A 15,899-nucleotide genomic window follows, 5' to 3' on the forward strand; every position below is an offset into this window, starting at 1 on the left:
ACATGACCAACACCACCAGCAATGTGTGGATCGGACTACATGACTTATTCAAACAGCAGAACTACGTGGCAATTAATGGTATTTTATGATTTTTTGTTACTTCTCTTTACGGGGTTAGGATTTGGTATTTCAATGAAAGATTTTCATCTAGAGTTTAATGCCATTTTTAGGGATGATGTTGTAGCCAGAAGTAATGAGAGGAGACTTGTCTAATATTGACCGGTGTTTTTTTGTTTCTGTCCAGAGAAATTCTGTTTTGTATGGATTTAGTCTTAGTTTGTTCGAAGACATCGACTCTGTTTGTCTTTCTCATTGCACAGTAGAAATAGATTTGCTGATCGTCAGCATAGCAATGGGAAAAAAGTCCGAATGATTATATTATTTTGGCAACATTGTTTATGAACAAAATAAATAGTAGGTGCCCCAGGAATGAACCCTGGGGGAAGTATGGAGAGTTTTTACCGCCCGCTTGCACAGATTGGGTTCGGCTATAGAAATTTTCCAAAAATAATATGTGATCACAAATTGTTGTCGCCTCTAGATAACTAACTTATTATTTTTATCTACTTCTTTGTAGGCATTCCAAGGTCAGAGCTATACTTGAACCACCCAGACCCCAACCCTGGAGAGGGAAAAGATTGCGTGCGGTTACTGCGTGATGGGTATTACTCCGACGGACCCTGTGAAGCAGCCAGCAGGTTTATCTGTAAGAAAGCGCTTGGCACTCTGACAGTTAATGTAGATTGTGGAACGTACGACGCAGGTATAAAAAAGCACTAATATAATTTTATATTGAACACTTTAACGATTAATTCCTATTCTATAATATAATTTGAATTTCTCCCATTTAACCTCCCCTGTAGCAATTTTTAACTAAATCAGTTTTAGTACTTTAAAATTTATAGATTACCATTTACATAATACATCATTTCAGATAAATTTTTTTGTTCATAGGCACAGATTTTTCCTGTTCAATTTTTATTTTTGACTTTGGATAACGTTATGAATGGTTATACGTTGGTCTTTTTGATTTTGTTGTTTCATCCATAAAGATATTATTTTTCTGAGAAAATGGGAAAATTAGTCGAAAAATATATATACAAGTCTTTTTGATATTATGTAAAGTTTTGAAATTTTCCTTGATGCGAAATTTTAATTTTCTGTAAATGTGTATCTCGGAAAATTGGTCTGAAAATCCGTCGGGATATTTTTATAAAAACATTTATCTCTTTGAAATCATAATGTTTGGAAATTTTTATTTTTCTGAAAAAAAAAGATTTCCCGGGTAAATTGAAAAATATTGCTCATAATTGGTCAGAAAATAGGAGGGGGAAATTTTAATGAAAACTTTTTGATTTTGTTACGTAAAGTTTAAAAATTTGATGCTGAAATTTTTTTGATTCCGGCTTAAAAAAATCCGTAAATTTTCTACCGGGAAAATGAATCTTTTTGAAAACGTCAACGGTTTTTTTTTAAATAACAGAGAGCCCCACTTCCGTTTACAACAATCCTAAGCTGTTTGGTGTATCAAATTAATGCATAATAATTTTGCGTAGAATCAATATATCAGAAACCTTACGTCTTGCTGAGGGAGAGTTTATTTTATATTGCTAAATTCTATATGCAATTAAATGGTTTAATTTATTTTGTACGGATTCGGTATACTTCTTTATCACTCTTATTTTTTTTCCAGAGTATAAGAAGTTAACTGCAATGGACGACCGTTGTTTCAAAGTTCATCGTACGCCAAAGTCGTGGTACGATGCCTTTGAAGTCTGTTCGGCCGAACAAGGTCATCTCGTGGTCCTCAACAGTGCGGAGGAGGCTCAACACTGCTTGGACGCGTTTAATGAATATGCCGGAAGCTCACTGGATACCAACTTTGACAGGAGTCATATTTGGCTTGGGTTTCATGACTTGATTCTTCCAGGACAATACGAAACAATCGACGGTATGCTTCAAGGTTTACTTATCAAACCTCATTAAATTTTTATTGTCGGTCGTGATTAATTCTTTATTTTTTTACTAAAGGCAAACTTGTGTTTACAACGTAACGTTTTTAAGTATAGCAAATTATAAATTGAAAAATCTTCCTAGAAAAAATAAAGGCCATCGACGGGAATCAAACCCGAACCTTATGATTGCCGATCAGGTGCACGGAACCACTGTGCTACGTCGGCTTATGCTTATTTTTAATCGCCTTTTTTTTTATTTTGTATTGATTATTTCCGCTTCTTTATTATTTATTGATCCTTCTATATTTGAACATACGCCTACCTAAATTTTATTACAGTGTTGCCGGTTCAGTATTCAAGTTAAATCATCTTTTTACATGCTCACACATTAGAAGCCGGTATTATTTTCCGAAACAATTAGCCTGTCTTGTCTGTGTACGTCTCTTCCAACCAAAGTCGCCCATCGATGATTTTTTTCAATCCAACAATCGTCTGTTGAGAATATGTTATATATGACTAAGTTTGCTAAAATCAGTAACATAATTCATTATCTGTCATTTGTGGATTTGTGGAACACGACCTGCAATAGTCATACCAAGCCAAGGTGTGAGCTACCGTGCTCATGCTGAATGACTAGGGCAACAGTGTCACAAACATTGCCTCTTGGGTTGCATCTCGGAGTATTTAAACATTACTCCAGCACTCGGGTCTCCGCTCTGGAGTGGACCTTCTAGTTCCCAAGATATTTGGGTGATGAAAATCGGACCATTCAAAAACTCACTCTACGCTCCTGGGGCCTTCAGTGAACCAAGGAGGGTGGATTTTTTCATCGTGTGGCCTTAAGGAAATCAAGAAAGTAGAAAGGAGAGATGAGGCTTTCTTCCCTCCTGAGGCATTCAGAGAAGCCAGGAGGTATGAAGAGGAGAGCAGAGACCACTTCCGTGAACTTTCCGTTGTGGGGCCTACACGGAACCTAGGAGGCGTGGAGAGGAGAGATGAGGCTCTTTTCCCTCGTGAGGCTTTTAGGGAACCAAGGGAGAGTGGAGAAGAGTGATGAAATCTGGGAAAACACATTGTGGAACCAGTAGAAATGGCCTCATATCCAATGACAATCCTGTGAACTTTATTAAAGATACCGGGTTACTATTAAAGGAATGAAGTAAAATAAGAGATAGCACAATGGGCCGATGCTAAGTGCTAACGGGAACTATATATAAACCGTCTCGGCTCTATAAATAAAATCTGTCATTAGTAGAAACACTGTATGTGTTTATACAAATAAACAATCTTTCAAAGAAAACGAAAGTATGAATCTTGACGAAACTTGGATGGAAGTTATGAGCCGATATACCTTTTACATCCAAACTATGTTGTAAATAGGCTGCATCTATTTAATTTTTTCCGAATTCCAGATTATTGCGAGTCCGTTCAGAACGCCATGGAATTTATAAAATCTATCGAACTCCACACGGGAGCAGAATGTGAATTGAATACAAGTTAACTGATTTGAATGTAAGAGCTATTTTAACGGCGTTTGTGTTTAAAGTGTCTTGTTGGTGTTGTAGGTCAGAAGCTAGAGAAAGCGGGCTACAGCGAATGGCAGGACGGGCAGCCCGACAACATTAATAACGAAGAACACTGTGGCACTCTGATGGTAGGCTTGGGTAGAAAGCTGAACGAAAAATCCTGTGAGACAAGGCTCCTGTTTATGTGTGAGAGGAAGATTTCACAAGATAAGAGAGGTCTCATCAATCCAGTTTATATTTGTCCTTCAGGTAAGCATAACTAGTTAGAACCAACTCATTTCAAAGCAAATTTGAATACGAAACAATACTCACTTTATAGTATGTCCCTAAAATTCATGCAGGTGAGATCACTTTTAAAGAAATAGATACTCATTTAAAAAATCATACCAATCTGTTTTTTTTATAAGATATTCAGAGAGGATTTTCCTTCGTCCCTGAAAAATACAATATAGTTGAGTTTGAAATTGATTTTTCATTTATTCTCAAACATTTTGGTATTCATTGCGTAATTTTTAACTAATTAAATATTTTGTAAATGGTTTTTTAACCATAATTGAGAATTGGCATTGCTAAACTACCTTTTTTTACTTTTTATTACAGGGTATAAAATGTATCCATCGATGCCAGGAAGCTGTTACAAGCTGCACACCACCGCTAAAACCTGGATTGACGCGTATAAAGTGTGTGCAGCCGAAAAAGCGCATCTAATAATTCTGAACAGCGCTGAGGAAGCCAAACACAGCGCAGATATATTCTTGGAAAATACCCGTGCTAATTCACAGCAATGTGACTTTTATGAAAACAGTTTTATGGTGGGCATTAATAATATTATTATTGCAATGGAATATAGGACAATTGCTGGTTAGTATGACATATTTTTTTTAGATTTTAATAAATTGATGTACATTTTTTAAATTTTTTTTGGTTTTGTGTTGGTCTATTTGAAAGGATTTACTTGATGGATCGACGGCCTCCGTGATCGAGGGGTAAGGCTCTGGACTAGCAATCGAAAGTTCGTGGGTTCAAATACTGGCCTACGCAAGTAAATTTTATTTGATTAATTTGTGTAATTTCAGAATTTTATAGTTAAAAATAATATATAGTATACTTGTGACATGTTCCAGAGTGGAAGCTACTCTCAGTATCACCCTGGTGTAAGACCACCATTCATAATTGAAACGTTGCTTGAAATGGCTTTAGCCGTGTTTAATTACTAGATCTGACTAGCAGTATGCACATATAAAAATTAAATTAATTTAACAATAATTTGGCTTTTTTTAGAAAGCCGAAGGATGGAAAACAACAAAAAAGAACATTGTCTTTTAAAATTTAAATGGAATTGATAAACGTCGCTATGAACCCAGTAACTTTGACTGAAAATTTTCATTTTTTTTCTTTCAATACATATGCACTATCGATGTGCACTAATATTTCAAACGTTTCCTATTTAAAATGATTTACCTCTATCCACTTCTTTATCTTGTATCGCTCTCTAAATTTCTCGGCGAGGGCAATGTAACCACGAGAACCGATTTCTTAACCGTCTGCAAAAAAAGCAACGACATCAAAAATGTGAAATCGATTGTATTGGCCCGTCATTGGGAAATGGAATCCAAAATTAAATAATGTCCACGTACTTCCTCTACCTAACTTCTCTTAGTATCACAATATTTCTTTTATAGGGATCCATATTTTTGCTGAAACCGGTACGAACAATTTATTTATGAGTGCTAACAACTGTATTTTCAGGATGGACTCTCTTGGATGCGGGCTACAGTGACTGGGGCCCCGGAAGCCCCTCTAATGGAACTAATCAATGTGGGGTGCTCTCGCAGCACAATGACACCTCGAGCGGGTCCTTCCAGCTAAAAGATGTGCCTTGTGCTTCATTGAAACTCTCTTTCATGTGCGAGCAGAACACATTAATTCCAGAAAAGGCTCCCAGCGCTCTCAAAGCATGTAGGTACAGGCTGCGGTAAGAATAAAGGGGTGACAGATTACGCTATAAGTTCAAAGCGTTTTATATAACTCCGTTTTGCTCGCCATACAATCCCATTTAGAACTGTCACACCTAAACAGTTGATGTGCTACAAGTGTGGGCTATATTTGAAAACTATGCGACCCCTTCGATCGCCGTAATTACGCGACTGTCATCTGTCAAAGTGACAGGTCCCATACAAAGAAATGATATTGAACGGTAGTTTCCCTATTGATCTGACGCCCTCTCCTGAGGAAGATTATAGCGTTGTGTGTCACCCCGACATATAATACATACATGTTTTGTGTCTAAGCCTTAAACGTCTTTTTAAAATTTCTTTAAAAGTACAATAAGTCTTTAACCCTAAAAGCCTTATCTACGCCTGCGAGGCGTACACAAAATCTTAAATTCTATTTCTCTTTCTAACGGTTGAAGTTAGCGGCTCGTGCTCTTTAACCAACCCAGTGGCCGACAGGAGCTCGCCGATGGTACCTGTATCACTAAGGTAAGTCCAGCCATTTTTGAGTTTTTGAGGTATAGTACGCCTGCGAGACGTATGTTTAGGCTTTGTGTAACTTTTAACTAAGATTATGTGTTTTTACTTTTGTTAATTTTTCGTCCATTTTATGTTTATTTTGGCATTGTTTCAGTTACCAACATGTCATGGTCTAATGTATTAAACAGTATCGATATTTTGACAATCTTAGACCAAGAAGATAGTCTTTCTCTAGGAGAATCAGCTTTTGAAGACGAGGACAGCCACTGAACGACATTCAAAGCAAAGATGAGAATAACTATGTAACTGAAGAGGCTTCCACTTAACAAGAATCTGCCCCCACCGAAGAAGCCGACTCAAAATTGCAGAAGCTGACCTAGCATCTGATTCTGCTCATGCTTCGCAATCTGCCAACTCAGGGCGAATTTATCGTGTTCCTGGAAATACTCTTCGTGGTAAGAATGGACGCGGGATGTTTGGTCAACTAATAAGGGTCAATCATCTCACAAAACTTCAGCTGTGAATAAAGTCCGCACCTCTCGAGGACCAGCTCAAATTACAAATTAAATCTAGTGGGCACTTTCCAATCAAATAGGCGGGAAATCCACGAACAATTGAAGAATTCGAGATCTCGACCTGTTTGCAGTTCTACGTTTTGTTTTGATGGTCCTCTGACACTTCTATTGTACAAGCCAAAACCTGCAAATATGGTTTACCTTTTTATCTTGTTGTGATGAAAATGCAATAATTAATAATTCAAGTGACAAACCAGACACGAATCATTTTTAGAACCAAACAAAAGGAGGAGTAGATTCATTTGATTAAATGTGCGCCTCAATGTCGTGCAACCGCAAAACTAAAAGATGGTCAATGGCTGTTTTCTATGGCATCTTAAACATGACTTTTGTCAATTCTGTTGTAATTTATGGCCACAACGTGTAAACATAAACTCTCAAAACAAAGGAGAATTTTTAAGTAACTCAGCACAGATTCGGTCAAGCCTTGGATTCAGACTTGAAGCTTCGACTTAAAAATATAAGACAAATTCTCTCAAAACCTACTGATTCAGGTAATAAACTTTAGGCCGGAGAACCAGAGCCCAAAAATCGTAAATACTGCGCTTTTTGCTGCTAAAAAAAATAGAATGTCAAAATTAGTGTGCTGTAAGTGCAAAAAGTCAGTATTTTCTGAGCACGAAGTTGATGTCTGTGTAGATTGCTCTAAAATTATAGCTGGTAATTAAAAGCATGATTACTTTGAATGTTTGCTTTAAGAATAAGAAATTAATCTTAAAAAAATACATGATTATTTAAAAAAAACATATGTTCAAGTTGATTTTTTAGAAGATGATTTTTTTGTTTGAAAATAAGCATAATGTTTTGATTCGTCGTAATAAATACCTGTGATGGTAGTTTTCATTGATAAAACTGTGTTTTATTATTAGTTTACATACCAACCTTAACTTTCCATCGAAAAATAGGGCACAAGTAGGTATATTTTGGCCTACAGGCTGTCATTTACATGTGTACGCCTCTGCGGCGTATGTTAAGGCTTTATGTACCTATAAAATAGATTAGGCTTCTAGGGTTAATTTACCATGACCCAGTGTGCAACTTCCCATTGCTTCACCTTGTTATTTACACTACAGCTTTAAACTTCGTTGTAATTGGGTGTTTGGCGATGTCTCCTGGTTTCACAACGTGGTACCTCAGATACAGGCATAAGCCTTTTTCTCATCGAGGAAATGACATATTCTCACCAAAGACAAATCGGTGTTTCTTCGCACTCTTCACATATAAAACAGCTAATCATGGGGGCCAAGTATCTCCAACGTGGGCAGTTTCCTCCAACTAGCTTCCTTAGCGAGTTAATGTATAATTAATTTTTAACCACAATTGGTCAATTACAAATTTGAAATTTATATAGCAGATGTTGATTATCAGTTACAGGATATAAACATTATCCATCGATGCCAGAGAGCTGTTACAAACTTCACACCAACCGCTCCAGCTGGAGAGACGCTTTCAAAGTGTGTGCTGCCGAACGAGCGCACCTCGTCATTCTAAACAGCGCTGAGGAAGTCCAACTCTGCACGGATATATTCGTAGAGTACGCTGATAGTACACCTTCAGCCGACTTTAATAAGGACTTCGTCACGGTTGGTTTTACCGATTTAGTGACTAAAGGAGAATATCGGACAATCGATGGTAAAAACAACACTTCTTATTTCCGATTTTAATTTTAACACCAGTGTTTCCAATTCATCTATAAATCATCAGTTTATAATAGAGATTAGCCTCTTAGCTCCCTATTTAGAGACTTCTCTTCATTTCTGTTTTGAGGAATAGTGGCGAAAAATTGAGTTGGCAACACTGTTCACACGAAACATAATATCTTAATAACAATACATAGGTTGTAAAACAGTACGTTCCTGAAGGATTGTAACCAGCAATTCCTGAGGATATTTTGAGTAAAAATGTATATGTCATTTTGCTGGTCATATGTATATTTTATCAATTAAAAACAAAAATATATTTTTCCATCACTTGTTGCAACTGAGTGCTGAGTACAACTGGGTACAACCTAGCGTGTGACGCGATACGCCTATCTCATTCCAGCAGCACAGTAACAGATTAGACGTATCGTCGGATGGCAAAAGGACGTGGACATTTTTTTACTCCAAAAATATTCCTCGAGTATTGCTGGTTTAAATCCTTCTGGTATGTGCTGATACACCATCTATAAGTGCACAATCGGATTACCCCGCGCTTTATGTTCTTGCCAGATTTTTTAGATTATTAAGTCGAATTGTCACAAAGGCTTTTTATGGAAATATGTTCTCGAAAACCAATACGGGTTTCAAGAAAACAAGATTACCTCAGATGCTATTATCGCTGTTACTGATTTTATTGTTAAAAACCTCTATAAGAGCAAAAAATGTATTTCAATCTTCTAGACCTTTCTAGGCCTTGGATTTAATATCTTATCAACGAACTTAACTTCTTTAAAACCTACCTAAATGGACGCAAGCAAAAAGTTAAAATAAATAACATTCTTAGCAAACAGTGCTCAACTAACTACGGTATACCACAAGGAAGCATATTAGGACCATTTTTGTTCCTGTTGTATATTAATGACTTATGCAACATTAATATTTAGGAAAAAAATGTTAGTTTTGCCGATGACACTGTCTTACTGTTTGAAACAGACACTTGGCTAGCTGCTTACAAAAAAACTGAAACGAATATAATCATTTTTAAAAGTGGTTCAATAGAAATACGCTCACACTGAACACAGAAAATACTAAATATTTCACCTCAAGTATAAATATTTCAGGTCAACCCCATGACGGAGCCTCTATTCTAGAAATATTGCTCTTGTTAATATTTTTTAAGACTTTTATTATTCTATTTTGCAGGTAAAACTTTCTCGGAGGCGGGCTACAGCGACTGGCTCCCGGGGCAACCCAAGACGCAGTTTTCCTGTGGGGGCCTCGGCCAGAAACCGGGCGCCAAGCGCGGACTCTTCCAGTTACACACTTTAACTTGTGATAGAGATATATTATTATTCATTTGCGAGAAAAATACTATCCAAGGTTATCGATAATGCCGCAAACTTATAAATAAAGCAACAAAAACTATTATTTTATTTCGATACCATGTTGCTATTCCACATTTGGCAATTTTTATCGCTTAAATATCTCAGATGCTTCATCTTGGCCTTCGAAATAATCGAGTGTTTTTTGTAATTCTCTACTTACTACCTTACTATCTCTTACTTACTAACCCATTTTCGGTTATAGTTTTATTGTATAATGTGGCAAATTAAGTTTTTTTATAAAATGATCGTAAAACATTTAAATATTTGTGCTTGAAATTCCGCAAAATAAAATAAATTCCACTTTTGGGCGATGTTTTTTTCTTGCTTAAATCAATTCAGCGGGAATTTAAATCCTGTCGCCCACTTCACAAGGGGTCTTATTTTGTGTAACCGCCTTAATTATGTTATATATACGTAAATCTACCACCTTCTAATAAACAGAACGCTAATATCATAATGAACTCTGCAAGTTGTTTTATTTGTGAAGAAAATGTAATTTCTACATGTCACGCCATAATGAAGACATTAGGCTCTGCCACACGTACACTTTGGAGCGGCAGTACCTCGCGCCACTCCAGGCCGCCGGGCAGAAAAGTAAAGTCCGAAGTGTAAGGTAAGGGTTTATAGCGAAGTCCATTGGGAGACTTTTCTGCGCGGCGGCCTGAAGCGGCGCGTAGTACCGCCGCTCCGAAGTATACGTGTAATCAGTTATACAGTTATACATGATAATTTATTACAAACGAAATTGATTAACCTTCACAAGTCGGCGGCGTGTAAAGGTACGTATACATTTGCGAACCGAAACGCGAGCAGAGCCACGAATTACGGGAAAGGAACGAAGTAACTGCAAGCGGCGTTTCGCGCGATTTGCGGTTGCGTTGTTCCTTTCCCATAAGTTGAGGTTCAGCTCGACAGTACGGCTCGCATATGTATACGTAGCATAATACACGGCAAGTGATTTCCGTTGAACAGAACTATGAGTTACATTTGAAACTCAAAAATTTGTAATTGAAAAAATTTTGCATTTCTTGCTAGAGCAATCCCGATGAGTTACAAAACTCACTGTAGGACGAGAGCAACTTACAATACATAGATGGGAGTTAATAGGTACAATATCAACATTATAACTGTAAATGATGTATTGATATTGATGCTACCTAACTATTGAGTGTTCGTATTGTTATATAATTGTAGGTACGTTATAGTACTATAAATAAACTTGGTAGATAGCTGCCTCAACACAGGCTAAGCCTAGTGAGGCGGGCTATGATAAACCTTAACACATAACTACATTTACATTTCTATTATTTACATTATAATGAGAGATCAAATGGGAAAATAATTCACCGACTCCAGATATTTTCATATCAAAGGGTTCGGCTCGGTAGAACATTATTATTATTAATTTTATTTGTTTCACATACGAAACAGTGGAAAAATATCATAATTATAAGTTTCACGTACAAAATAGTACACAAATAGAAAAAGGGAGGTTAAGTAGAACAAACAACAAGAAACAAAAAAGGAAACAGACAGGGATATACACATAAACACAGAGCCAAGGTAAGAATTTAGAAGAAGTCGTTTTTATTAGATTCCCAACTGTCCAGAGGCATTGAGACTAGGGTGTGAAGAAGGGAAGAAGATGGGGAAGAAGAAAGTAGGGGAGTACCTGCCTTTTCAGTTCTGCAACATTTTTTCTGGGTGGTTGTCTGGGGCAATACTGAGAGTATCATTTCTAACTCCGTTCATCACAGCTAAATGGAATAGTACAATTTGTTTTTAATACAACATAATTATAAATAAATATGTTGTATCATAATTTATTATATAATTTATCTTATACTCGCAGGTAACTCCATTAATGGAGGACTGAACGCAGTTGGCGCTAACAAAAAATTGTCCAAAGAAGCGAAGTTAGCAGTCCACAATGGAGTGCTGGTACCTACCCTGATGTATGGAAGTGAGGCATGGAACTGGCAAAGAAAGGATGAAAGTAGATTGAATGCTGTTGAAATGAGATCCCTGAGGCGTATGTGCAGTAAAACCATGCATGATCGTGTGAGGAATGTGGAGATCCGCAAAGATTGCAAGGCTGATGTAAGCGTAATGAGTAAGATCAAAAAAGGGACGCTTAGATGGTTTGGGCATGTAGAGCGAATGAGCAAAGAAAGGAGTGTAAGGAGAATATATGATGCAAATGTGAGTGGTAGCAGAAGTCGGGGACGCCCGAGGAAGACATGGCACGACCAAATGAATCAGATACTTGAGTCGGGCCATGTCAAAAGTCAGAACAATAAAAGAGTATGTATGAATGTGAATGAGGCAAGGAGTGTGTGCCAAGATCGAGTTGTTTGGCGGTCCGTCCTCTTTGCCTACCCCTGCGGAGAAACGGCGTAATAGTTAGTTAACTCGTACATAATAATACCGAAATAAACCAAATTTCAATGTGGATTTCAACAAGTATTTTTTTAACAACTCCACACAGGAGGACCTGAGGAAAACAAATTCCTTAGTGCCCGTCATCTTTGATGATGCTGTGCGGAGGGTCATTTTGTGAAGATGAGGCTGTGAAAATGGGTCTTGAAGAAACCCATGTTGTAGGAGTAAGGAAAAACGAAAAATTTTCCTTTCCTCTTTATGAAATCCAGGGCATCCATTGCTTCATCATTGATGTCGATGCTGATGAAGATGTTTTATTTAAATATGAAATTGATAAACATTCATGTAATAAAAAGTTAAGGATTAATTCCAAAATATAATCAAGAAATAAAAGAATTATGTGTATCATTTTTCAAGTTTATTAATAATTTGTTACACTATACCACAAACACATGACAATAAATAAATGCATGTTACATTTATTTTATTTACAAAAATGAAGAACCAAAAAATTAACTATACAACAATTTTTTTTGTTTAATGTAATTCTTAAACTCCCTTATAAACAATATGTTTCTAATTTATCTACAAATTACAATAATCTACTTATGTGCTGTTATATTTATAATGCATTACATATTAAACCGAAATATTACAAAAATTGAGCTGTAAAGAGATTTTTTAAGCATTAAAAAAGATAAATGCAATATAAAATTTCATAATATAAATATTCTGTTAGTCCATTTTACGTTGATAATTTAAAATGTACCCAAAATACTAACACTGCAGTATAACAAATTTAATGCAATTGAAAGCAAAAGCACTTGAATTGTTCATATTATGTACTTCATTGAAAAATATATGGCTAATACATATTTGTATTTCCTAATAAATTATCTTGGTGGAGATATTTACGAAATTGATACCTTACAATGTCATTATGCTTTTTCGACAATACAAAACAGATAAATAAAAATGCATTGAATAATCAAATATAATGATTCCATGATATTTCATCAAAATAACAATTAAACACACCTTTAAAAAGTGATATAGAGTCATTAAAAGTGATATAGAGTCATTAAAAGTGATATAGAGTCATTAAAAGTGGTGAAACAAAAACTAGGTTACCTATGTAAGCTGTTTTACCTAGTTTTTGTTTAAGCGCTTGTTATATGATAGCGAAATTTCGCAAACTGTCAAAATGTCTTCATTTTTATGTCACTAGAGGGCGGTAGTTGTACATTAATGAACTTGTTAAAATATAACGTCACACGTGCGTTTGTCGCAAAGCAATGAACGTATAATATGAATGTGAAATATTAAGTAAAACAAACAACTTAGTAAAAAAGTATGACTTATTTGCAGAACCTACTATTTTGGTAAAGCATTTAATTTGACATTTTTTATAAATGTTTCATCATTCACTTGCTGTTGTCATTAGTGTTGAGGAACATTTCCGATACATATAGTTTGTTTTACACGGTGTTCGGAAACTCGTGGTATAAACGGTAAAACCCTTTATAGGTCATAAGCTAAAAACGGATAGTTTTGAAACCTGCAACATTAAGGTTTATATTTCTTTATGTTTACAAGTTATAAGCCCTTGGGTTGTAATCATTCTGAGGTAACGCACAGAGGTCTTGAATCGAACCAACCGCCCAAAGTTCTCACATGTTGAGTAAATTTACGAAAATCGCGTCCTGGTCAGTTTCTCTATAAAATTATCAAAGCAGTTATTCATTTATTGTCAATTTTGGGTTATGACTTTTTTTATTTGAGCTTTCGTTTTCGAGAAAATCGAAGGTGGATTTATTTGGTAAATTTCTTAATTTTATATTTGATAGAATATCTATACATATTAATACCATCATTAATAAATTGACCTCGAGAAATGAAAGAAATTTTATTTTTTTATTTATATATTTGTTAAATTATTCTGTGTTATTTAGTACAACTAAACAATAATCTTTTTTCATTTATTCGTTACTTGAAGCATACCTTGTTTGGAGTATTTTTTCCGGCTGCCATGGATAAATCATAATATTGATCTACAAAGAGAAAAATAATATTGGTAATTTTTGGTTCAATTACCAAACGTGCCCTATGATAAAACGTTCACTCTCCCACTTGGTCAGAGCGCGTAAAGACAATGAATTCTCTCACACACACTTGCATAAAGATGCCGCCAGTAAACAACATGACGTTAGTGCTAACCGTTAGGAAAAGGAACGCATATTAAATGTTGAGTTTTAAAATATGACACTTGAAAAAATACAATACGTCAAATTTACATGAAAAAAGAGAATTTGTGAGTAATTACTGTTTTTGTAGCTTCATTAGATTATTGCAATGCTTCAAGTGAGTCGGTATTCTACTTTTAGACCCATTAATGAAACATTTTGATGGCATTTTCGAAATATATACGCCGTGAAACAGGGAGCGATAGCTTCAGTACCGTTCACGGGGGCTTCTCACCCGTAATAAGTAAAATACTGTGAAATGTCTTGAAAATTTGGTGCAAGATGAAGTATTTATTTAATTGTTAATATCCACAGATATCATAACGATAATAAGAGGCCGTACTTCTACAGATGTGTGTATTATATACATATTTTAAATTAAAAATATTGTGTAAAAGCGTTTTTAATGCGATAATCATGGATCGAAGTTTTAAAAGTGGGTTGTATGGTGTATCAATGTTTTTATTTTTTATAGTCGAATGCCTACAACAACTACAAAAAAAAATAGGCAGACTGAAAAATAATAGTCCATTAATTGGTATAAAAAAATATGAAGTCTGAGAATGACATACGAAAGGTAGTATTAAGCCGTTTTAGGGAGCTGTTTTCCAGCAAATCACCATTATGCCCTATAACCCACTCTTAAACACTTTTCATATATAGAGTCATTAACAGTGGTGAAACAAAAACTAGGTTAAATAGGTTAAATAGGTTAAATAGTTTACATAGGTAACAAAAACTAGGTTAAATAGTTACCTATGTAACCTATTTAACCTAGTTTTTGTTTCATCACTTTCCATATAAAGTCATTAAAAGTGGTGAAACCAAAACTAGGTTAAATAGTTACATATGTAACCAATTTAAACTAGTTTTTTTTCATTACTTTTCATTACTTTTTGTAGGTGTGTTGAACTGTCATTTTGATGAGATCCCCGGTCACCAAATATAACAATGGATATTTATTTTATTTCATTCAAACAACTAATTAAATGTTTTCTTTCTATTACTGGACAGATCTAGGCCTAGTTGTTCTGCATAAATTCAAATTCAAATGCCATTTTGTTTTTTGACGTTTGAAAAGTGTCCGTTAAACATTGATTCTCAGTGCGTTTCAGCTTTCAATCGGGTATGCTAATAAGCTGACAAGCTTAACAACATGACAGTTGTCCTCTTTTGAGGATCACAATTTGTTCAAAAGCTGAAGAGGACTTAGAATCAGCATTTTACACGAACCTTTCAAATTTAAAATAAACAAAATGGCCAATTGAAGACAATGTTATTAATAAAAAAATTTAAAATCATTTGTGCAGTGCAGTTTTGTGCTATTTCACATCAAGAAAATCTTCATATAAAAGTTTAAAATTTTGAAAAAAAAAAATTCTGGTACACCATCAATAGTGTCGTATTTTTCAATCTTACTCCTCTAGCTCGCTGAAAAGTGACGGAACGCCATTGGTGTATATTATCTGTTTCACCACCATCGAGTAAAGCTACCTGTCAAGTAAATGTCTGTTTTTACCATGGACCTAAAAAGCCCTGGACAGAGGCATTAGTGCGCATTTGTATGAATGGCATTGAAGCTAAATCTATGGTGAGGGGAAATTGCATGGCAACCATCTTGTATGATAAACTTTTGAAATGTTTTGTATACTAAATAGTGTACGATGAATAATAATCCTAAAATTAAAGTTACTTGACAAGTAGTTACTTAAGAGTTTA

At 35.3% G+C, this 15,899-nt stretch overlaps 2 protein-coding genes across 2 annotated transcripts; both read left to right on the top strand.

Annotated features, from left to right (window-relative positions):
* Positions 1–636: 636 nt before the first annotated feature.
* Positions 637–3,744, top strand: LOC149413546 (hemolymph lipopolysaccharide-binding protein-like). The gene is made up of 3 exons (XM_089644421.1): positions 637–763; positions 1,694–1,951; positions 3,521–3,744. Exons 2-3 carry the CDS (start codon positions 1,714–1,716, stop codon positions 3,742–3,744), a joined length of 462 nt encoding a protein of 153 aa, XP_089500547.1. The 5' UTR covers positions 637–763; positions 1,694–1,713.
* Positions 3,745–7,470: 3,726 nt separating this feature from the next.
* On the top strand, positions 7,471–10,172 carry LOC149413547 (hemolymph lipopolysaccharide-binding protein-like). The gene is made up of 3 exons (XM_089644422.1): positions 7,471–8,162; positions 9,374–9,485; positions 10,043–10,172. Exons 1-3 carry the CDS (start codon positions 7,925–7,927, stop codon positions 10,170–10,172), a joined length of 480 nt encoding a protein of 159 aa, XP_089500548.1. The 5' UTR covers positions 7,471–7,924.
* The last annotated feature ends 5,727 nt before the right edge of the window (positions 10,173–15,899 follow it).

This window comes from Hesperophylax consimilis, chromosome 21, assembly GCF_061612785.1.
Source record: "Hesperophylax consimilis isolate HC1 chromosome 21, BYU_Hcon_1.0, whole genome shotgun sequence".
NCBI lineage: Eukaryota > Metazoa > Arthropoda > Insecta > Trichoptera > Limnephilidae > Hesperophylax > Hesperophylax consimilis.